Source organism: Panulirus ornatus, chromosome 20, assembly GCF_036320965.1.
Source record: "Panulirus ornatus isolate Po-2019 chromosome 20, ASM3632096v1, whole genome shotgun sequence".
Taxonomy (NCBI): Eukaryota; Metazoa; Arthropoda; class Malacostraca; order Decapoda; family Palinuridae; genus Panulirus; species Panulirus ornatus.
This window is the reverse complement of record NC_092243.1, coordinates 66,460,016-66,479,097: the sequence shown is the minus strand read 5'-3', so window position 1 is coordinate 66,479,097 and position 19,082 is coordinate 66,460,016. Positions and strand designations below refer to the sequence as shown.

The following is a 19,082-nucleotide window of genomic DNA, read 5'->3' as shown; positions in this document are numbered from 1 at the left end:
TCTTATTTCATGCACAGGTACAGTATTACAAATGAATAACATGAATATTTAGAAATATCACACCTTTCACACAGCAGTAAACCCCTATTCTAGCGGACTTCAATGTATATGAATTCAACTTCAAATAGACTTTTCAGACTTTACCACACTAAATTTGGAATCTAATGGAAATATTTGTAAAAGTCTATGCACATTTAGTTTTGGATGTAATAGAATCGTTCATTAATAACCAACCTCATTTCATCACAAGATGATGAGCGTAGAGAGAGCAGTTTCCATCTCATGCAAGCCCCATTTCTGACCAAGAGGTGGTTTGGGTGCCCCTGGAGCTATTTCCATCTAAAGCAGGGTAGTCTTTGCTACTTTCTGAACACCTCCTGCATGGAGCTATTTCCATTTGATGCAGAGTAGTCTTTGCAATTCTCTGAACACCTCCAGCCTCTGGTAGGCCACAAAAGCATAGATAAAGATTACAGGTATTTCTCCGTGGGTTACCTGTGTGCACTTCTGCACTTACCATACTAAATTCAAAGCTTCTAATCTCTTCCACTATCACAAACAACCTCAAAAGGACTGACTGGTTTGTTGCTGTTTGCGTTTGTTTTACAAAATGAAGGAAAAATATATATACTTCACACAAACTCTTACATGTGTATACAGAGTACTAATATGATTTTTCATATATTTATTAAGCAGTATTACAAGTACATGAAAAAAAATCCGCAAAACTTCTCAGTGTCTTAAAATGATATACTTTACTTCATTTGTTAAATAAGTTCACCACAATTAGAAATAATAACTTTTTCTGTTGGCTTGCCAGACTTTGTTCCCCATTTCTGAAAAAAAATAAGAAAAAATTAACAAGTGAATGGTATACTTGTATACTGATTTCATCAACATAGGCATGCAAGGAAGTCTGACCTAAGGGATCCCACCTTTAACCTCTTTTGTATGGTTTCCCAAACTTTTTAAAACAATGAAAATTCACTTTTGTTTAGTTACTTTTTCATCCATTGTTCCTTACTACAAAGTATTTCTTTACGTCTTTTCTAACTTCTTCCACCTGGATTTCTATTATTATTATTATTATACTTGACTGCTGTTTCCCATGTCAGCGAGGAGCATCAGGAGACAGACTGAATTTGGTAAAGTGTGTGAAAGAAGAAAGCTGAGAGTAAATGTGCATAAGAGCAAGGTTGTTAGGCACAGTAGGGTTGAGGGACAAGTCAATTGGGAGTTAAGTTGGAGAAAAACTGGAGGAAATGAAGTGTTTTAGATATCTGGGAGTGGACTTGGCAGCGGATGGAACCATGGAAGTGGAAGTGAGTCGCAGGGTGGGGGAGGGGGTGAAAGTTCTGGGAGTTGAAAAATGTGTGGAAGGCGAGAACATTATCTCGGAAAGCAAAAATGGGTATGTTTGAAGGAATAGTGGTTCCAACAATGTTATATGGTTGCCAGGCATGGGCACATCCAGGCCCCTTAGACCTTTCCATGGTTTAATCCAGACGTTTCACATGTGCTGGTTGAGTTCACTGACAGCACATCAACCCTGGTATACCACATCGTTCCAATCTACTCTAATCCTTGCACGCCTCTCGCCCTCCAATATTATTATTAGCTACAGGAATGGATAACTGCAAGCAAGTATTAATATGTACATGTGTATATATGTCTTTGTACGTTTGAAGGAATAGTGGTTCCAACAATGTTATATGGTTGCCAGGCATGGGCACATCCAGGCCCCTTAGACCTTTCCATGGTTTAATCCAGACGTTTCACATGCGCTGGTTCAGTTCACTGACAGCACATCAACCCTGGTATACCACATCGTTCCAATCTACTCTAATCCTTGCACGCCTCTCGCCCTCCAATATTATTATTAGCTACAGGAATGGATAACTGCAAGCAAGTATTAATATGTACATGTGTATATATGTCTTTGTATGTGTATGTATATGTTGATACGTATATGTATGTATATGTGCATGTATGGGCATTTATACATGAGTGGATGGGCCATTCTTCATCTGTTTCCTGGTGCTATCTCGCTGAAGCGGGAAACCGATTAAGTATAATAGATAATAAAGTATAATAAATATTATTATTATTATGGGAAAAACCTGCTTTACGGGAACTGGCAGAAAGTAGGGTGTTTTATATACCTGGGAGTGAACATGGCACAGAATGAAACCAAGGAAGCTGAACTGAGCCACCGGGTGGGTTATAGGGCATAGGCCTTTGGTGCATTGAGGAATAAGTGGAAAGAAAGGACTCTGTCTTTTGAGGTAAAGATGAGTATGTTTGAAGGTATATTGTAGTCCCACTGGCACTATATGGATGAATACCATAGTCCTTTAGACAAAAATGTGCTGAGTAGGGTGAATGTGTTGGAAATGAAATGCTTGACGAAAGTATGTGGAATGAGGGCAGACACATTAGGTAGAATTACCCAGTGGGAACATTGGGTAGAAGCCTCTGCACTAGAGGTTGCCCCCTACCAGTGGCCTGTTTAGGGTAAGGCACTAAAGGCTACAAAGCGGCATCGGGAATTCACTAGTTATGGAGACTGTTTTTGCCTTTTAAAACATGCAGGGAATACATGGGAAGTGTGGGTAGAGGAAGGATACAAGGAGCATTGGGAGTTCTCCCAATACTCCTCATATTCTTCCTCCACCCACACTCTCGTATATTTTTTTCATATATATTCGCCATTTCCCGCTCTAGCGAGGTAGCATTAAGAACAGAGGACTGAGCCTTAGAAAGAATATCCTCACTTGGCCCCCTTCTCTGTTCCTTCTTTTGGAAAATTAAGAAGAGAGGAGAGGATTTCCAGTCCCCCGCTCCCTCCCCTTTTAGTTGCCTTCTATGACATGCAGGGAATACGTGGGAAGTATTCTTTCTCCCCTATACATATTTATGTTACACAAACACTCATACAGAAGGGGAATAAGAGGTATGTCATGGAGAAGGGATGTGGGTTGCACTGAAGTGCCAACCTTGGAGAAAGGAAGCATGATGACCAGTTATACAAGGTTAAGCCACAAATGCATACAGATATCTATTATTATTATAATTATTATTATTATTTTTTTCATACTATTCGCCATCTCCCATGTTAGCGAGGTAGCGTTAAGAACAGAGGACTGAGCCTTTGAGGGAAATCCTCACTTGGCTCCCTTCTCTGTTCCTCCTTTTGGAAAATCAAAAATGAGAGGGGAGGATTTCCAGCCCCCTGCTCCCTCCCTTAAGTTGCCTTCTACAACATGCAGGGAATACGTGGGAAGTATTCTTTGTCCCCTATCCCCAGGGATTATTATTATTATTATTAAGGTACCTGAGGAATGGCAGAATGCATGAAGAGTGCCCTTAAAGATAAGGCAAGGGGAACAGAAGTGAATGCTTGAATTAGATCTAAATCTTTTGAAATAAACTTGGTAAGGTGTACTGGGGAGTGGTGACTGAGAATATCTGAATGGGGTGGAGCGGTGTGGCTTCAGGAGACAAAGAGGTTGTGTGCACCTTTTGTTTGAAAAATTTGTATGAAAAATGCTTGAAGAGACAGAATTATTTGTGGCATTTATGGAAAGGTTGACAAATAGGATATACGTGTCAGAAAAGGAGGGAACAAGAAGATTGGGGAGGCCAAACTAGAGATGGAACGATGGAGGGGAAAAGATTTTGAGCAATCAGGGCCTGAACACGTAGGAGGGTGAAAAGGGTGTACAGTAAAGAATCTACTGGAATTATTTAGTATACTGGGGTTGATATGCTGTCAGTGGACTGAACCAGGGCATGTGTAGTGTCCAAGGTAAACCAGAAAGGCCTATGGGGCCTGGTTGTGGATAGGGAGCTTCGGTTTCCAGGTGATACACATGACAGCCAGAGAAAAGATGTGAGCAGTTGCAGCCTTTCTTCTGTTCCTGGTGCTCCCTTGCTAATGCAGAAAACGGTGGTCAAGCATGAAAAAAATTTTGCATATGAAGAAAGCATATGAAAGGATTGAAAGAGAGGCTTGCGGAAAGTGCTACAAATATATGGGGCAAATGGAAAGTTATAAGAAGCAAAGAGGAGTTTTAACATGAGTTAGTAGGAAGTGACTAAGTCCTACCTCTACTAAGAACAACACACCCTCTTCAGTTCTCTCTACTACACTCTTTGTTATCACACATATCTCTTATCCTTTCATAACTTATTGTGGATGTTTGTTCTGTTTAAGGGTGTAGTGAGGAAGGTGAATTCATAGGTAACAGAGTAAGGGGGGGGTCAAATGAAGTGAATCAGTTGGTTTGCAGATGGCACAGCTTTGGTGGTTGATCAAAGACAAAAACTTCCGCAGCTGGTGACAGATTTTGAGACAGTGTGTGACAGGAGAAAGGTGGGTGTGAATGTAAACAAAAATACAGTAAAGAAATGCAACAGGGAAATGAAACACGATGGCTTAAGAGTAAGTCTCAAAAGGGAACACCTAGAGGATGTGGAGATTGCTTTAGATAGTTGGGATTGGACTTGATATCATGTAGACCACAACTGTCAGTGAAACTTTGCGGATATGAATATTCTTACCTCTATTTTTCTTATAACGTCTAAACCAGAGATAACCTGGCCAAAGACAACGTGCTTTTTGTCAAGCCATTCAGTGCGCTCTGCAGTTAAGAAGAACTGTGATCCATTGCTGTTAGGACCTGAGTTGGCCATGGAGAGTATTCCTGGTCCTGTAAACAAACAAAAGCATATGATAGGGTTGATAAGAGATGCCTTGTGGCTCCTGAGGTCTTAAGAATATATGGTGTGAAAGGAAAGCTGCTTGAAGTAGAAAAGTTTTTATCTGGACGTACGTCGTGAACAAATGTGGCCTTTTTTGTCGGTTTTCTTGGCACCTCTGCGCTGAAGCAGAAGGAGGCAATGCTGTTTCCTGTTGGGCAGGGTGGCGCCAGGAATGGGCGAGGGGAAGCAAGTATGAATATGTACAAGTGTATATATATGTATATGTCTGTGTATGCATATGTGTATATTTTGATATGTATATGTACATGTATGGGCATTTATGTATGTGTGTATGAGTGAATGGGCTCTTCTTCATCTGTTTCTAGGCATTATCTCGCTGACATGAGAAACAGTGATCAAGTATAATAAATGAATAAATAATGATGTGTAAGAGTAGGAAGATAAGAGAGAGAATGGTTCCAAGTGAAGGTTGGTGTCTGGCAGGGGTGTGTGAAGTCACCATGGTTGTTCAATTTGTTTATAGATAGGGTGGTGAGGGAGGCATGTATGCAATTTATAGATAGGGTGGTGAGGGAGGCATGTATGCAATATGCTGAGGATGAGAGGGCCTGGGAAGTGAGTCAGTTGTTGTTTGCTGGTGGGATTCAAGTGAGAAACTGCATAAGTTGGTGACTGAGTTTGGAAGACTATGTGAAAGGAGAAAGGTAAGGGTAAATGTTTTGGGATTAGCAGGGTGGAGAGAAAGGTTAGTTGGGGAGTTTGAGTGAATGGAGTAAATGAAGTGTTTTAGATGCTTAAGAGTGGACATGGCAGCAACAGAGCCATGAAAGCAGTAGTGAGTCATAGGTTGAGGAGGGGCTGAAGGTTTTGGGAGCATTGAAGAATGTGTAGAAAAAGAGAAGATTTTCTAGGATGGCTTAAATGGTTATGTCTCAAGGAATAGTAGTCCAAACAATATTACATGGATGCAAAGCATAAGGCTGTGTGAAGAAGGATGGATATGTTGGAAATGAAATGTTTGAGGACAATATGTGGTCTAAGTTAAGACAGGATAAGCGAGATGTGATAACAAAAGAGTGTAGTTGAGAGAGCTGAAGGTGTGCTTAAATGGTTTGGACATATGGAGAGAATGAATGAGGAAAGGTTGACAAAGAGGATGTATATATCAGAAGTGGAGGAGGGAACAAGGTGAATATGGACACCAAATTGGAGATGAAGAAAGGCCACATCCACTAAAATCCATTCTCTAGCCATCACGTGTAATGCACTGAAATCACAGCTGTCTATCCACAACCAGGCCCTACAAACCTTTCCATGGTTTACCTCTGGTGCTTCACACATCTATCTATATCTCTGATGCCCATTCCCTCACAATTAAAGAAAACTGAGAGGTCCCCTTTTCATCATAACTTGCAAGTAAAGAACATGAGGATTTGGTTAGGGCATAAAACCACAGCCTTGGTAACTGCTTCTGTCAATGACTGCAGCCTTTGTCATAAAAAAGAGTAATAAAAAAGTAAAGTCAAATGATATTATATAGAAAGTCTGAAAGAAAAGTACAGTGATGGGATTGAGAAAAGAGTGCAAAGAAAATTGGAGAAGATACATTATTCATAAATGTCCCTCTCCTGTGCCAGCTTGTGTGGTTGGGAACTCAAGTTCTACAAAATATATTTCCACCGTAGAAGCATGCCTGTATGTACTTTACCCATGGGCCAGTACACTGGTCTGCTATGATGGCTGAGACATGCCACTAGCCTGGCAAAGAATTTGGTGATTTAAATTCCCAGCTGATGTATAAATCCATATCTTTTCCATAAATGTCACTTGCAGCCTAACAACCACTAGATTTCTTTTCACACGATCGCTATTCCCATTTTTGTGAAGTAGCAGCAGGAACAGATGAAAAAAAAAAAACATTTGTTCACATCCACTCTCTACCTGTTATGTGTAATGCCCTGAAACCACAGCTCTTCCACAACTAGGCTCTGCAAACCTTTCCATGGTTTACACAAGACGTTTCACATGCCCTGATTCAGTCCACACTGACAGCACGTCAACCCATGTACACCACACTGTTCTAATTCAATCTACCTTGTGCACACCTTTCACCCTCAAGCATGTTCAGGTCCTCATCACTTAAAATCTTTTTCACTCCATCCTTCCAACTCCAATTTGATTTCCCCCATCACATAAAATAGCAATTTTGTGTGTGGCTGGGTGGGGATGGGTATGTATATGTATGTATATAGTGAAATGTATATGTATGTACATGTGCGTGTGTGGGCGTTTGTGCATATACATGTGTACGTAGGTGGGCTGGGCCATTCCTTGTCTGTTTCCTTAAAAAAAAAAAAAATAGATAATACCGATGCATCCAGTTAGGGCCCTCTCCCAACTCAATACCTTCGCAGTTCAATATAGAGGAAAGTATATTATTTTCAGTGGGCGTTTTGTTCATTAATACATGTTAGAGTTTTCATCTTTTTTTCTCACACTCTTTTTGTTTTTTTTCCACATTAATGAGGTAGCACCAGGAACAAATGAATAAAGGCTGTGTTTGCTGACATCCATTCTTTGGCTGTTAAGTGCAATGCACCAAAACCACAGCCCCCCCATTCACAACCCAGCTGCACAGACATTTCCATGGTTTATCCTGGCTTCTTCATATGCTGTGGTTTAGTCCACTGGCAGCATGTCACCCCTTGTACACCACATTGCTCTAATTCACTCTATCCCAAGCATGCCTTTTATCTTCCTGCATGTTCAGGCCCCAATCATTCAAGATCTTTTCCATTCCATCCTTCCACCTCCAATTTAGCCTTCTCCTTCTTCCTGTTTCCTCCACTTCTGACACATATATCCTCTTTCTCAACCTGAAAGAAATATTTTTTTTATTGGCTGAGTATAATTTTCAGATATATGCCAAAGTTTAGGGGTTAATCCACTCTATAGAAATGGAATTAATATTTCACTATTAAAGTTTCATGATTGAACATCAAAATTCTCTCAGAAAATCATTGCAATGGTATACTGGGGATTACGTACTATCAATCAGTTGAACCAGAGCATGTGAAGCAGTCTGGGGAAACCACAGAAACATCTGCGAGGCCAGGTTGTGAATAGGAGGTTCTGATTTCAGTGCATTATGCATGATAGCTAAAGTGAGGATGTTAGTGAATGAGGCCATTTCTCTGTCTGTTCGTGGCACTACCTCGCTAACATGGGAAATGGCACATATATGGAAAAACAAAAAAAGAAAAAATCAGCTACCTTGCCTTGAGAAGAAACCAATGTAAGATAAGTGAATTACAGCAAAATACTCGATAAATTTCATTGTACTATACATGACTTAAAGCCATTTCAAGCCTCACCTGTGTGTCTTAATTTGAAGTTCTCATCTTCAAACTTAGCACCATAAATAGAACGTCCACCTGTTCCATTATGGTTTGTAAAGTCTCCACCCTGGCATACAAAGCCAGGGATAATTCGATGAAAAATGGAACCTTGGTAGCCATAGCCCTTTTCATGAGTACACAAACACCTGAAATTCTGAGAATACACAAATATGCTGGTGTCAATTAGTACTATAGTATGCTTAATAATAAACTATTATATTCATCAACTAATAGCAACAATAAATTTCTTTAAAAAAATGTACTGTACACATACTGGATAAGCAGGGCATAATTACTTATTTGTAGAGAACATGAAGAGAGTACATTTGTGGGGCCCTGCCTCTCGAACTTTCTATGACATGAAATAGCCTTTTAAACCTTTGTAAATTGCCATCATTCACAGTCTCATTGGTTGGTTTATTTCAACCATCCATCACTCTTACACTAAGCCAGTGCTTCTTAACATCCCTTCTAACTAGCTTTTTACCGAGGTTTTTGTTATGGCCGCTGGTTCCTCTGGCACTGCAACTCTTGAAGAACTGTTCCTTTTTAATATTACCTAACTGATTTAGAAATATGAAGGCTGTTATAAGGTCCCCTTTTTCTTCTCCTCCATGGTGGATAGGTTTGTAACCCTCAACCTGTCATTGTAGCTCAGTTATCTGAATTCAGGTACCATCTTAATTGCTCTTCTCTCTACATAATGAATAATTATATGAACATGTCCTTGCCCATATATCTGAAAGCAATTCTTATTATTGCCAGCTGAGAGTCTGGCTCTCACAATTATCCTATCATGTAGCTCAGTTATCAACTCCTTGATCTCTTTCACATGCAGATTCCTGTAATATATTTCCTACTATGAAATAATCGCACCCAGGCCTTCTTTCGCTTTGTCACCTCCTCACTACCTTACCCTTCATTGGACTGAATCTCATCCATATATCTGACAAACTCTGGAGTTTGTCCAAGTTCCCCTGTAGGGTGATGGAGTCATTATCGCCACTCAAAAGGAAAAAATAAATTTACTTTTTCATACTTGTTTGCTGTATTAGCAAGGTAACACTGGGAACAAAGACACAGCCTTATTTGCTTACATCCACTCCTTAGTTGTTATGTGTAATGCAATGAAATCGCTGCTCCCTACCCTTAACCAGGGCCCCATAGACCTTTTGGTGGTTTCCAAAGACCACATGATATGCCATGCTTCAATCCACCAACAGCATGTTGCCCCCTGAATACCACAATGCTCCAAGGTACCATATCCCATGCATGCCTTACCAGCTCCTGGATTTTCTGGTTCTGAGCACTCTAAACCTTTTTTGCTCTATCCTTATATCTCCAATTTGTTCTTCCCCTTCTCCATGTCCCCACTTTGACAATTTCTCTTCACTCATTCTCTCCATACTGTATATCTAAACCATTTCTACATACCCTCTCCATCTCTCACAACCATACTCTTCTTATCATTACACTTCTCCCTTACCCTAACATTCTTACTTGATCAATCCTCCTCAAACTACATTCTGCCCTCAAACACTTCATTTCCTACACATTTACCCTCTTCCACAGATTCTCATCTAGAGCCCATACATCCCATCCATAAAACAGCATTGTGGCTACTATACCTTCAGACACAACCATCTCTACCCTCTCTGACAGTAACTTTTCTTCCACTCCTTCCTCTATACTTTCAGGAACTTCTTCCTCTCACTCACCCTATGGTTCTATTCACTCCCATGTCCACTTCTAAGTTCTCTCCATTCAGATTCACAAAGACTGCATTCACCTCCCTCACAACCCTATCCATTAACAAATTACACATCCGTACTACAGGCCTGGAACTACTCACCCTCCTCTATTCCTACTCACACATATACCTCACTCTCTTTATAAAACTCATCACTGCCTCTAGCAGTTTTCCTCCCACACCATATAATTGTAACACCTGCCACAAAGACTCTCAATTAATTGTATCATATGCTTTCTCTTGATCCATAAATACCACATACAAATCCTTGTTTCTTAAAGTATTTCCTGCACATTCTTCAGACCAAAAACCTGATCCACACATATTCTACCACAAGAGAAACCACAACGTTCCTCCCCAGTCTGAAGCCCTGTGCATGCCACCACCCTCTCCATCACCACTTTCCCAAACAACTTAACAGATACACACAACAAGCTTATTCCTGTTTAATATGAACATTCACTTGTCTCCCTTACCTTTATAAAATGACTTTATACAGGCATTTACCAAACCTTAAGCACTTCACCATAAGCCATACATACATCAACAAATTATTGCCTTTTCTCTCTTCTATAGCATATTTAGAGCTAAGCTTGTAAAGGAGAGTGTTCATTCTGTTATAAACTTTCTCTAAATTGGTTCCATACATATAGGAAGGATAGTTTCCCTTTTTTGGAATGAACAGCATCTCCCTGGGCCTTGCCAGAAGCATTTAACCTTCAGGGGAAAATTTGGGGGCCCCTCCTATTGTTTACATTCCCCCGTCATGTCCCTAAATCTTCTCTGTATGCACACTCAACCTTCTTAGAGAGTGTCAATCGGTCTGGGAAACCTTTCAGTCCTTCCTTGAAGACTGTGATGTCTTGGATGTGACTTAAGTCTTATGTCTAGTGATTTTCTTGAGCCTTTATACAACAAGAGTTAGGCCAATAACACTTGTAAAGAAGGGTCTTCAAGAACCCCTTTTTCTGAGTTTTGATATAAATCTGACATGCCCTATTTGGTATAATTTCTCTGGTCTTTCTTTCTGAGACCAGTTGCATCTTCATCATGGCTAATATTTGAACTTTCAAAAGTCCTAGACCTTTTACAAGCTAACACTTTTTCTGGTAGCATAGCTCCTCTCCAATTCCTAATGAAAACTCATCCTTACAGCCTTTGGCTCATGTTGGAGTTATGAATTCACAATATGTCCTGACAAGGATATGTGTTTAGATAAACCCAAATCCTAGTTTTTTTTTCAAAGAATAAAGCTGTAATTTTGAAACAGTACAACTCTCATTCACTCTTGTAAGAGTCCATCAAGGAAGCATTGTGTCTTATGCTCAGTTAAATCTCTCACAGACCTTTTGGACTTCACCAGTGATTTTGAGGGGACTTTTTACTTTGTGACCTGGAATGTTGAAAACCCTTTGGGTGAGAATATCTCTACATGGATTAAGAAACTTATTTTATTGGCTCAACTTAAACTTATGCCTAGAAACCTTTTGTTGAAGGAACTCAAGAAAAGGGGCCATTGGCACTTCTTCCATCTCTCTCAGATGGCATTTTATTTTTAAATGTGAATCTACCATGTAAGGACCTGGGGATTCCTCTTCCAGGAGAGTGATTCCACTGTGACTCTAACTGACCACTAAAGCAAGAAGTAGTGATCACATTTAATTCATTCATACAGGGAGAGTGAAAGCCTGTTTCCTAACCAGAAATCTGTGTTGGAAAGTCGTGACCCTATATATATATTCCCAACAAATATATGTCATGCTTATGGGACACTGCCTCAAGGAGAAAGGGTTTTTCAGTCTCATTTTTTGTTCTTTCTCTCTCTACTATATGTAAAGAGTTGTGTAGATTATACAGGTTTGAGCCTGTATCAAGTAAAATCACACACTGCACTTGTAAGGTCAGACCCATTCTGCATTGCATTAATATCTGGGGTCTTGTCACATCAAACAGTAAGTAACTGAGAACTGGTATGGATATAAAAACTTAAGTAAACTGCAAGAAATAAGAGAAGGTTATCAAAATGGAAGTATGTGCAAGGTGTGTCAAAGACCATGATGTTGCTGGAGATCCTGTATGAGCCATCTCTTACTGTAGTAGCAAGAGGGCACACACACTACATACAAACAACTTGAGGAATTAAGGAAATTGTGGCAAGAGCATGCAGGCATCCTAAGAGAAATTTAAGTTCTCAACTCACCTCTACAGTCTTTGGAACTACATCTGCTCTCAACTGCATGACTATTCTTCCAACCAGACTCTTACCAGCTTTTATATCAAAGTACACCTGGGGATTTGTCTTCTTTTTCTTTGCCTTGGGTTCTTCTTCCTGCTGTTAATAACATAATTAATATTTCTCTACCAAAACTATACAACTCCCATGAACCCAACTCCCAAGAACAAATTCAGGATAAAAATTAGAAGAGAGATTTAAGTCCTTTCAAAAAAAGTGGCTCTTTCTAAATGTTATCTAAAAATAATTTGGTAAACATGAAATATGTTTGCAATATAGGGAAAATATTCATAAGTGAATTTTTCACAATACAAATTAATCTCCCAAAATGAAGACTGGTGCCTTTCCAGATAAAATTTATACCTTACATAGTTAGAACCCCTGACAGAAGTAATAAAGCAATCAAAATGTCCAAAGAACATCACATTAGAAAGCCCAGGAACTATGACTGTGAATACTGAATGAAATTTAATGGCCCCTTCATAATAAAATTTCAAATTTAATAAATTTCTATTGTCCAGTAAAGTTCTTTAAATCCTCTTACTTGAGATATTCTTTGAACTTTTCATCATGGTTGCAAAATGCATTTATATAATATAAACAAAAGTTTTACTGAGACTTGATCATACATACCATTAGCAATAAGAGAAGCACAACAATCTAGAAATCCAAATAATCAAAAAGAGTGGATTAAATTGAGATCAGAAAGAAAATACAAGTATACTGATAATTACTGTGTCCTCTGCCATCCGCTTAACAGCATCTGTTCCTTTTTGCCCCTCTTCACCATCACTGTCTATTGTTGCACCAGCATACTTTTTCAACCATTCATCATCTGCCCAAACAGCACGTGAGGAGCCCTCCTTAGCCTTCTGTGGTTTTGCTAGATTTACACGTATTGTACGACCAAATAGTTCACTCTCATTCTGCAAAGCAAATAAACAATTCAACAACAGCAAAAGATAAGGATCTAACTAATCAGAGAATGCAAATACAGTATAACGGTGTGCCATGGTACACTTATGTTGTCTTTTGTGTGGCATATTTACTGGGTTTGGTGGAAACACTTTTTGGAAAATATCTAAAAGCTCTGTACTGAATTCCATACCCAAGGGTAGGACGTGCTTCAAGTTATGCACCAGATTAACTTCCAAGTAAACCTTATTTTGAGGGGTATGACAATTGGCAGTCAGAGACTGAGTGTAAACAAATGTGGCCTTTTTTTCTTTCCTGGGCTACCTCGTCAATGCGTGTGGCTGCGTGTGTGTGTGTGTGTGTGTGTGTGTGTGTGTGCAATTTCATGTGTGGTGGGGTGGCGATGGGATTGGATGAAGGCAGCAAGTATGAATACGTACATGTGTATATATGTATATGTCTGTGTATGTTTATGTGCATATACGTTGAAATGTATATGTATGTATATGTGCATGTATGGGAGTTTATCTATACGTGTACGGGCGTTTATGTATATAAATGTGTATGTAGGTAGGTTGGGCCATCCCTCGTCTGTTCCCTTACACTACCTCGCTGACACAGGAAACGGCCATTAAGTATAATAATAATATCAAAAAAAGTGCATAATGTATAGGAGATTCCCAGGGTATAAATGGGCCAGGTTCCTGAACCCTGTTCATAAGTCAATCTCTTCATAAGTCAAAAAATATATAGAAAGTAGAAGAGATACCTTTACCAGATTGCAATAAAGTAAAACCTCTGTTATTCGTAATTCATGAAAACAAAATGTTCAAAACTATATGTTTTTCAATTTCAGTTGGCTACCCTTGATCATAAAAAAAAGTGTATAAAGTATTTCAAATCACATCCACTGCACACCACAGCAATTAGTGTACTCACAACCACAGTCTAGCACCAATCAGTACGGAGCAACCACTGTGGTTGGTTTGTACCGATTGGTGCTAAACAGCAGTACTCTGTTGTGATGGGATTTAAATGACTTTGTTAATACTGGCACATTAGCTGAATTTGAACTAACCTCCTAACTGCTGCACATGATAAATGACAAGGTTAAATGAACCTTTGAGTGCTTTTCTTGAAGCTACCCTGAATCTCCAAAAATGCAGTCCAGAACCTTCCCATCTGCACAGTAAATGAACATGTATAGACTTCATAATCTTTCTTCTAGAATGTAAATATTATGGAGCCCATTGTGGTAACACAAAGAGAATATGCACTAATTTTAGCTTTGTATTTCATTGAAATATAGCATAACAAATTGATTGTATAACACAAGAGGTTTCCACTACTCTAATGTGGTGCATACATAAACAGGCCAAAGTTTAGTGACCCTGAAGATGGGAAGGGGGGATAACAACCTTTCTGTTGTTTCATTCATCTTAAGGGCCATAATAAGCTGATCTAATGGAAGACAATCGCCATGAATGGTGGCTAGTTTTCTGGATTAGTTGAGCTTTCTGTGTTAGGATCTACCTGCATTAACTGGATATGACTGTATATCATATGTCCTTCAAGTAATCACTACTAAGAGCAAAACACCTATACAAAAAAAATTTCAAATCTAGATACCAACTGACCATATTATCAATTGCAGCAACAGCATCTTCAGGTAACTCAAACTCAATAAAAGCGAAACCTCTATGTTTCTCAGTTTCATAGTCAAGTGGGATCTGTATATCCACAAGATCACCAAATGGGATGAAGGCATTTCTCAGTACATCCTCTGTCACTTCATCTGCTAATCCACCTGTAAAGTATAAGATCCTTGAATGAACACCAAAACTTAACACAGGGAGCATCAGGATAGAGCAATATTATTTATCCATATTGATAACAGTAATAAATGTCCTTCAACTCCATGGTAATATGACTATTTATTTCACAAGAAAAAAGTATACACACTATCAATTACCCAGCCTCATTATTCTCTCCCTAACTTGTGTGTTTGCCATGGATAGGAAAGAAGATACAAAGTAAATGATACTTTTTTCACATTAATGCATATCCTTTCAAGACTAACAGTTATTAAACTTAAAATCTATTATGCAACCTTAAGGTTTGAGCCACTTTAATCAGAGGTTTTGAAAGAAACATAGATTACATGTGTCGATAAATGTACAAGCTACTGACAAGAAATTAATTTTTCATTACATTTCTACTATCTATCTATCTGTCTATCTATCTATCTATACCTCTGACACTCACTCCCTCCAGGAATTCCCTACAAGGTTATGGCCATGGCAAAAGTCTCCACTTATCCCTGTCCTTACATGCCTCCCTTGCATACACCATTCCACACATTCTTCCACTTTTCTCCATCCAGTACTCTTCTACTTTTCTACTTTTTCTCTCTAGGATAGTTTCATTCAAATCACGCCTTAGCCTGTGCTATGCTAATGCTATATTGCATGGTAGACTTCGTCCAAGATAGTGTTGACTGGTGAGCTCCATAACCAATATCCTCTAGAGAAATAAATCACTACATGCATGCCATTAGAAGCAGTAGGTAGAAACATCAGGTAGTAGTAGTCAGTAGGAAAAAAAAAACTGCACTAGAGTTGCCTTCTGCCAGTGGCCTGTTACGTTAAGGGCACTAAAGGCTATGACCTGGTACTTGAGTTCACCAGTTATGGAGACTTGTAGTGGCCACCTCCTTCAGGGAGTTCCAGGTGGAAAAAGACATCAGCGATATAGATACATAGAAATATAGTGGGTAGGAACATTAGACAAGAGCATTAGGTAAAAGTAGTAGGTTCTAACATTAGGCACAAATATTAAGTGGACACATTAGGTAGAAGTAGTTGGTAGAAACATTAGGAAGGAGCCTCTGAAAGCACTGAGCTGGAGTTGACCTCTGCCAATGGCCTGTTAAGGGTGAGGCACTAAAGGCTAAAAAGCAGCACTGGTGTTTAGCAGTTATGGAGACTTGCTATGGCCATCCCCGAGAGGGAATTCCCAAAGAGAACGGACATCATAGATATAATTAGATAAATATGATGCTAACAGTAGACACCCCATGAAACATGTTGGTAGATCATGCCATTCATCAACTCTGAACAAAATCAAGGTGAGGTGATATCCTTGTACCAAGATCAATGAAATCCATGTAAATAGTTTTAGATGTGGTATACTGGGGTCAACATGCTATCAATGAACTGAACCAGGGCATGTGAAGCATCTGGGGTAAACCATGGAAAAGTTTGTGGGGCCTGGTTGTGGATAGGAAGCTGTGATTTCAATACATTATACATGACAGCTAGAGAATGGGTGTGAGTGGTTGTGCCTTTTCTTCATCTGTTCCCGGTGCTACCTCGCAAAGGTAATGTTGAGCTTAGGGAATAAGATGAATTAGGTAAGTATGATTTTGAGCTTTAAATTAATTCTGTGATACTTTATGAGTTGATATTGGTAAGAGTTGTGAAATTCTGGGAAAATGTGCTATTAACACAAAGGAAAAACACTTGTCTAAAATAAAAAAAACCTATGAACACCTCATATAACCTCCCCTAGCAGCTAAGCTTTATCTTAATATTCTTGTTATTGAAAAGTAAATTAATGCGACTAGTAATATTTTATAAGACAGACACGTATTTTCTTGGCTCATGATCTGTTACTCACTTATGGATTCATTGTTGCCACTGTCAAAAGTATTTCAGAGTGTGCAATTTTCCAATTTCACACTTAAAACTGACCTTTCGATATTCAATACATTATCAGTGGTAGTGCTATGGGAGAGAGGAAAAATGTGGGGCTAAATAATAAATAACTGATGTAAAATACCAATAAGTATATAAAAAAAAAGGATTATTTGCCAATTCTAATGGCTAAGATGTCATGTGAGCTCTGTTACTAGTTAAAGTGCAATGATTCCTTTAGTATGGAAGATAAACCACAAGTTCAGATTCTACTGAGATAAAGGAATCTCCCAGTTTGGGAAAGATATTACATGTACTAATTTTAGCGTTAAATTTATGTAGACATCTGAATTCACCCAACATATTTGTAAATCTCAGATTCAAACATTATGACACATGGCAGCATTCAGTGAAATGCATAAATGGTAAAGTTAGATAAGCATTTCTAAACTACAAGCAAGTTTTCTTGTAGCATCAAGGCTTCTTTCACTTTGTATATGAACCGAATACAGCTCTACTATAGAATGAACATGCACCAAGTGAAAATTATTTGTTAATCACTTTTCTAATGTCTTCACACATACATTACAAAATAATGACTTGAAGTTCTAGGTATCCCTCCTGATTGACTGCTACTGGCTAGATTTGAATGATAGCACTATGAACGCACTATTTACACTCTTAATTATTCATTTTGTGTGTGTTTTTACCGCACACCATTCCTCTACTTCGAAGCTCTGCCCACTTTATGAAACTTAAATTGATGGTGTTTAAGGTGCTAAACCTAAAATGCCACACTTTAAATGCCCTCTATACATTTAACTAAATCCACCGGTAACAAACCAGTAATTTTCAGTATCTTTTTTCTGCACGTCCATTTCCTACAATTTTACCATGTTGTGATGACCGCTGCATGCCATTTTTAGGCAATGTATCTACAGGAACATAACCAATGCCTAACAACAACTTGCAAATAGTGACCATGAGTCATTGATTTTCAAATTACATCGACCACAAGGTATAAAGCAGCTCTTAGAGAGGTTTGCTGAGGTTTTCATTAGTTCTACTGACTTTTGAAGTTTAAAGGACATCTGCCATAAGAAACCCCCCACATTTTCACTTCTCTTTACCATTATTACAAACCACCTTATCTATTAACAGGATAAAATGAAATGCTCCATCATTTTTGTTCCAGTCTTTAAAAATGACACTACCTCTACATAGTAAAATAAGTGAAAACTCGAAGTTTTTGGCTGCACACAAATAAGGCCTCGTTTACAAATTTACTGCACTGCATAGATCAAAGGTCAAGCTCCCCTAATTCTTTACCTAGTCTCTCTTGATCAGGCACATAAAATAATTCGTCATAGTTTGGTTTACAAGAGACAATTCAAAATGAAAGATTACAAAATGTGTATCAAGTATGCCTACCGACGTAGAGTATTCTCTTGTTACTATTCGACATCGTGGAAGATGGGTATAGGACGTGGGAACAGTTTCTTCTTCCTTAACCAGCACTATACAAGTGTGACATATGCTTCCCGTTCTTTATTTGACACGAGAACACAGTTTCGTCCTCCTCCCACACCTACACATGAGTCTGCTTCCTTTCCTGCCTTCCCCTCAAAACGTGAGGAGCGAGTGTTTGGTAAACAAACTCCTCACGCCGAGGAATGGGGACCCCGCTGATCATCAGGAGAATTATTATGGGCATTTTTTTGTCAGTAATAAATAATTCTATGAGAATAACAATTTAAACTTGATGAATTGTCAAAACGAATTTCATAAAAAATATCTTAGAGTGAGAGAAGAAAAGGAATATCCGCATAAATTTCGTATTGTCAACTAAACAGGTACATTTTCTTGTACTCCTAAAGTTGACGATGAAAAATTGAACGTTTTAGATTAGATTGTTAGGGTGACTTAAGTAGGTTAGATTAGATTGTTAGGGTGACTTAAGTAGGTTAGATTAGATTGTTAGGGTGACTTAAGTAGGTTAGATTAGATTGTTAGGGTGACTTAAGTAGGTTAGATTAGATTGTTAGGGTGACTTAAGTAGGTTAGATTAGATTGTTAGGGTGACTTAAGTAGGTTAGATTAGATTGTTAGGGTGACTTAAGTAGGTTAGATTAGATTGTTAGGGTGACTTAAGTAGGTTAGATTAGATTGTTAGGGTGACTTAAGTAGGTTAGATTAGATTGTTAGGGTGACTTAAGTAGGTTAGATTAGATTGTTAGGGTGACTTAAGTAGGTTAGATTAGATTGTTAGGGTGACTTAAGTAGGTTAGATTAGATTGTTAGGGTGACTTAAGTAGGTTAGATTAGATTGTTAGGGTGACTTAAGTAGGTTAGATTAGATTGTTAGG

At 38.7% G+C, this 19,082-nt stretch overlaps 1 protein-coding gene across 2 annotated transcripts; it reads right to left on the bottom strand.

Annotated features, from left to right (window-relative positions):
* Positions 1 to 670: 670 nt before the first annotated feature.
* cyp33 (peptidylprolyl isomerase cyclophilin-33) lies at positions 671 to 18,361 on the bottom strand. Of its 2 annotated transcripts, none has more exons than XM_071675091.1 (7): positions 18,148 to 18,361; positions 14,659 to 14,828; positions 12,841 to 13,032; positions 12,074 to 12,205; positions 8,100 to 8,277; positions 4,564 to 4,712; positions 671 to 836 (listed from the first exon to the last, which is right to left on the bottom strand). In XM_071675091.1, exons 1-7 carry the CDS (start codon positions 18,179 to 18,181, stop codon positions 768 to 770), a joined length of 924 nt encoding a protein of 307 aa, XP_071531192.1. In that variant the 5' UTR covers positions 18,182 to 18,361; the 3' UTR covers positions 671 to 767. The 2 variants fall into 2 exon arrangements, with proteins under 2 accessions (XP_071531192.1, XP_071531193.1); XM_071675092.1 differs by having other exon boundaries at positions 12,074 to 12,202; positions 18,148 to 18,359.
* Between the last annotated feature and the right edge of the window lie 721 nt (positions 18,362 to 19,082).

Excerpts from the sequence above, each read along its gene's own strand:
- cyp33 (XM_071675091.1), bottom strand. The coding sequence starts at position 18,181 with ATGTCGAATAGTAACAAGAGAATACTCTACGTCG. Across the intron at positions 14,829-18,147 it reads CAAGAGAATACTCTACGTCG|GTGGATTAGCAGATGAAGTG; the intron begins GTAGGCATACTT and ends TATACTTTACAG. Across the intron at positions 13,033-14,658 it reads TTGCTGCAATTGATAATATG|AATGAGAGTGAACTATTTGG; the intron begins GTCAGTTGGTAT and ends TTTGCTTTGCAG.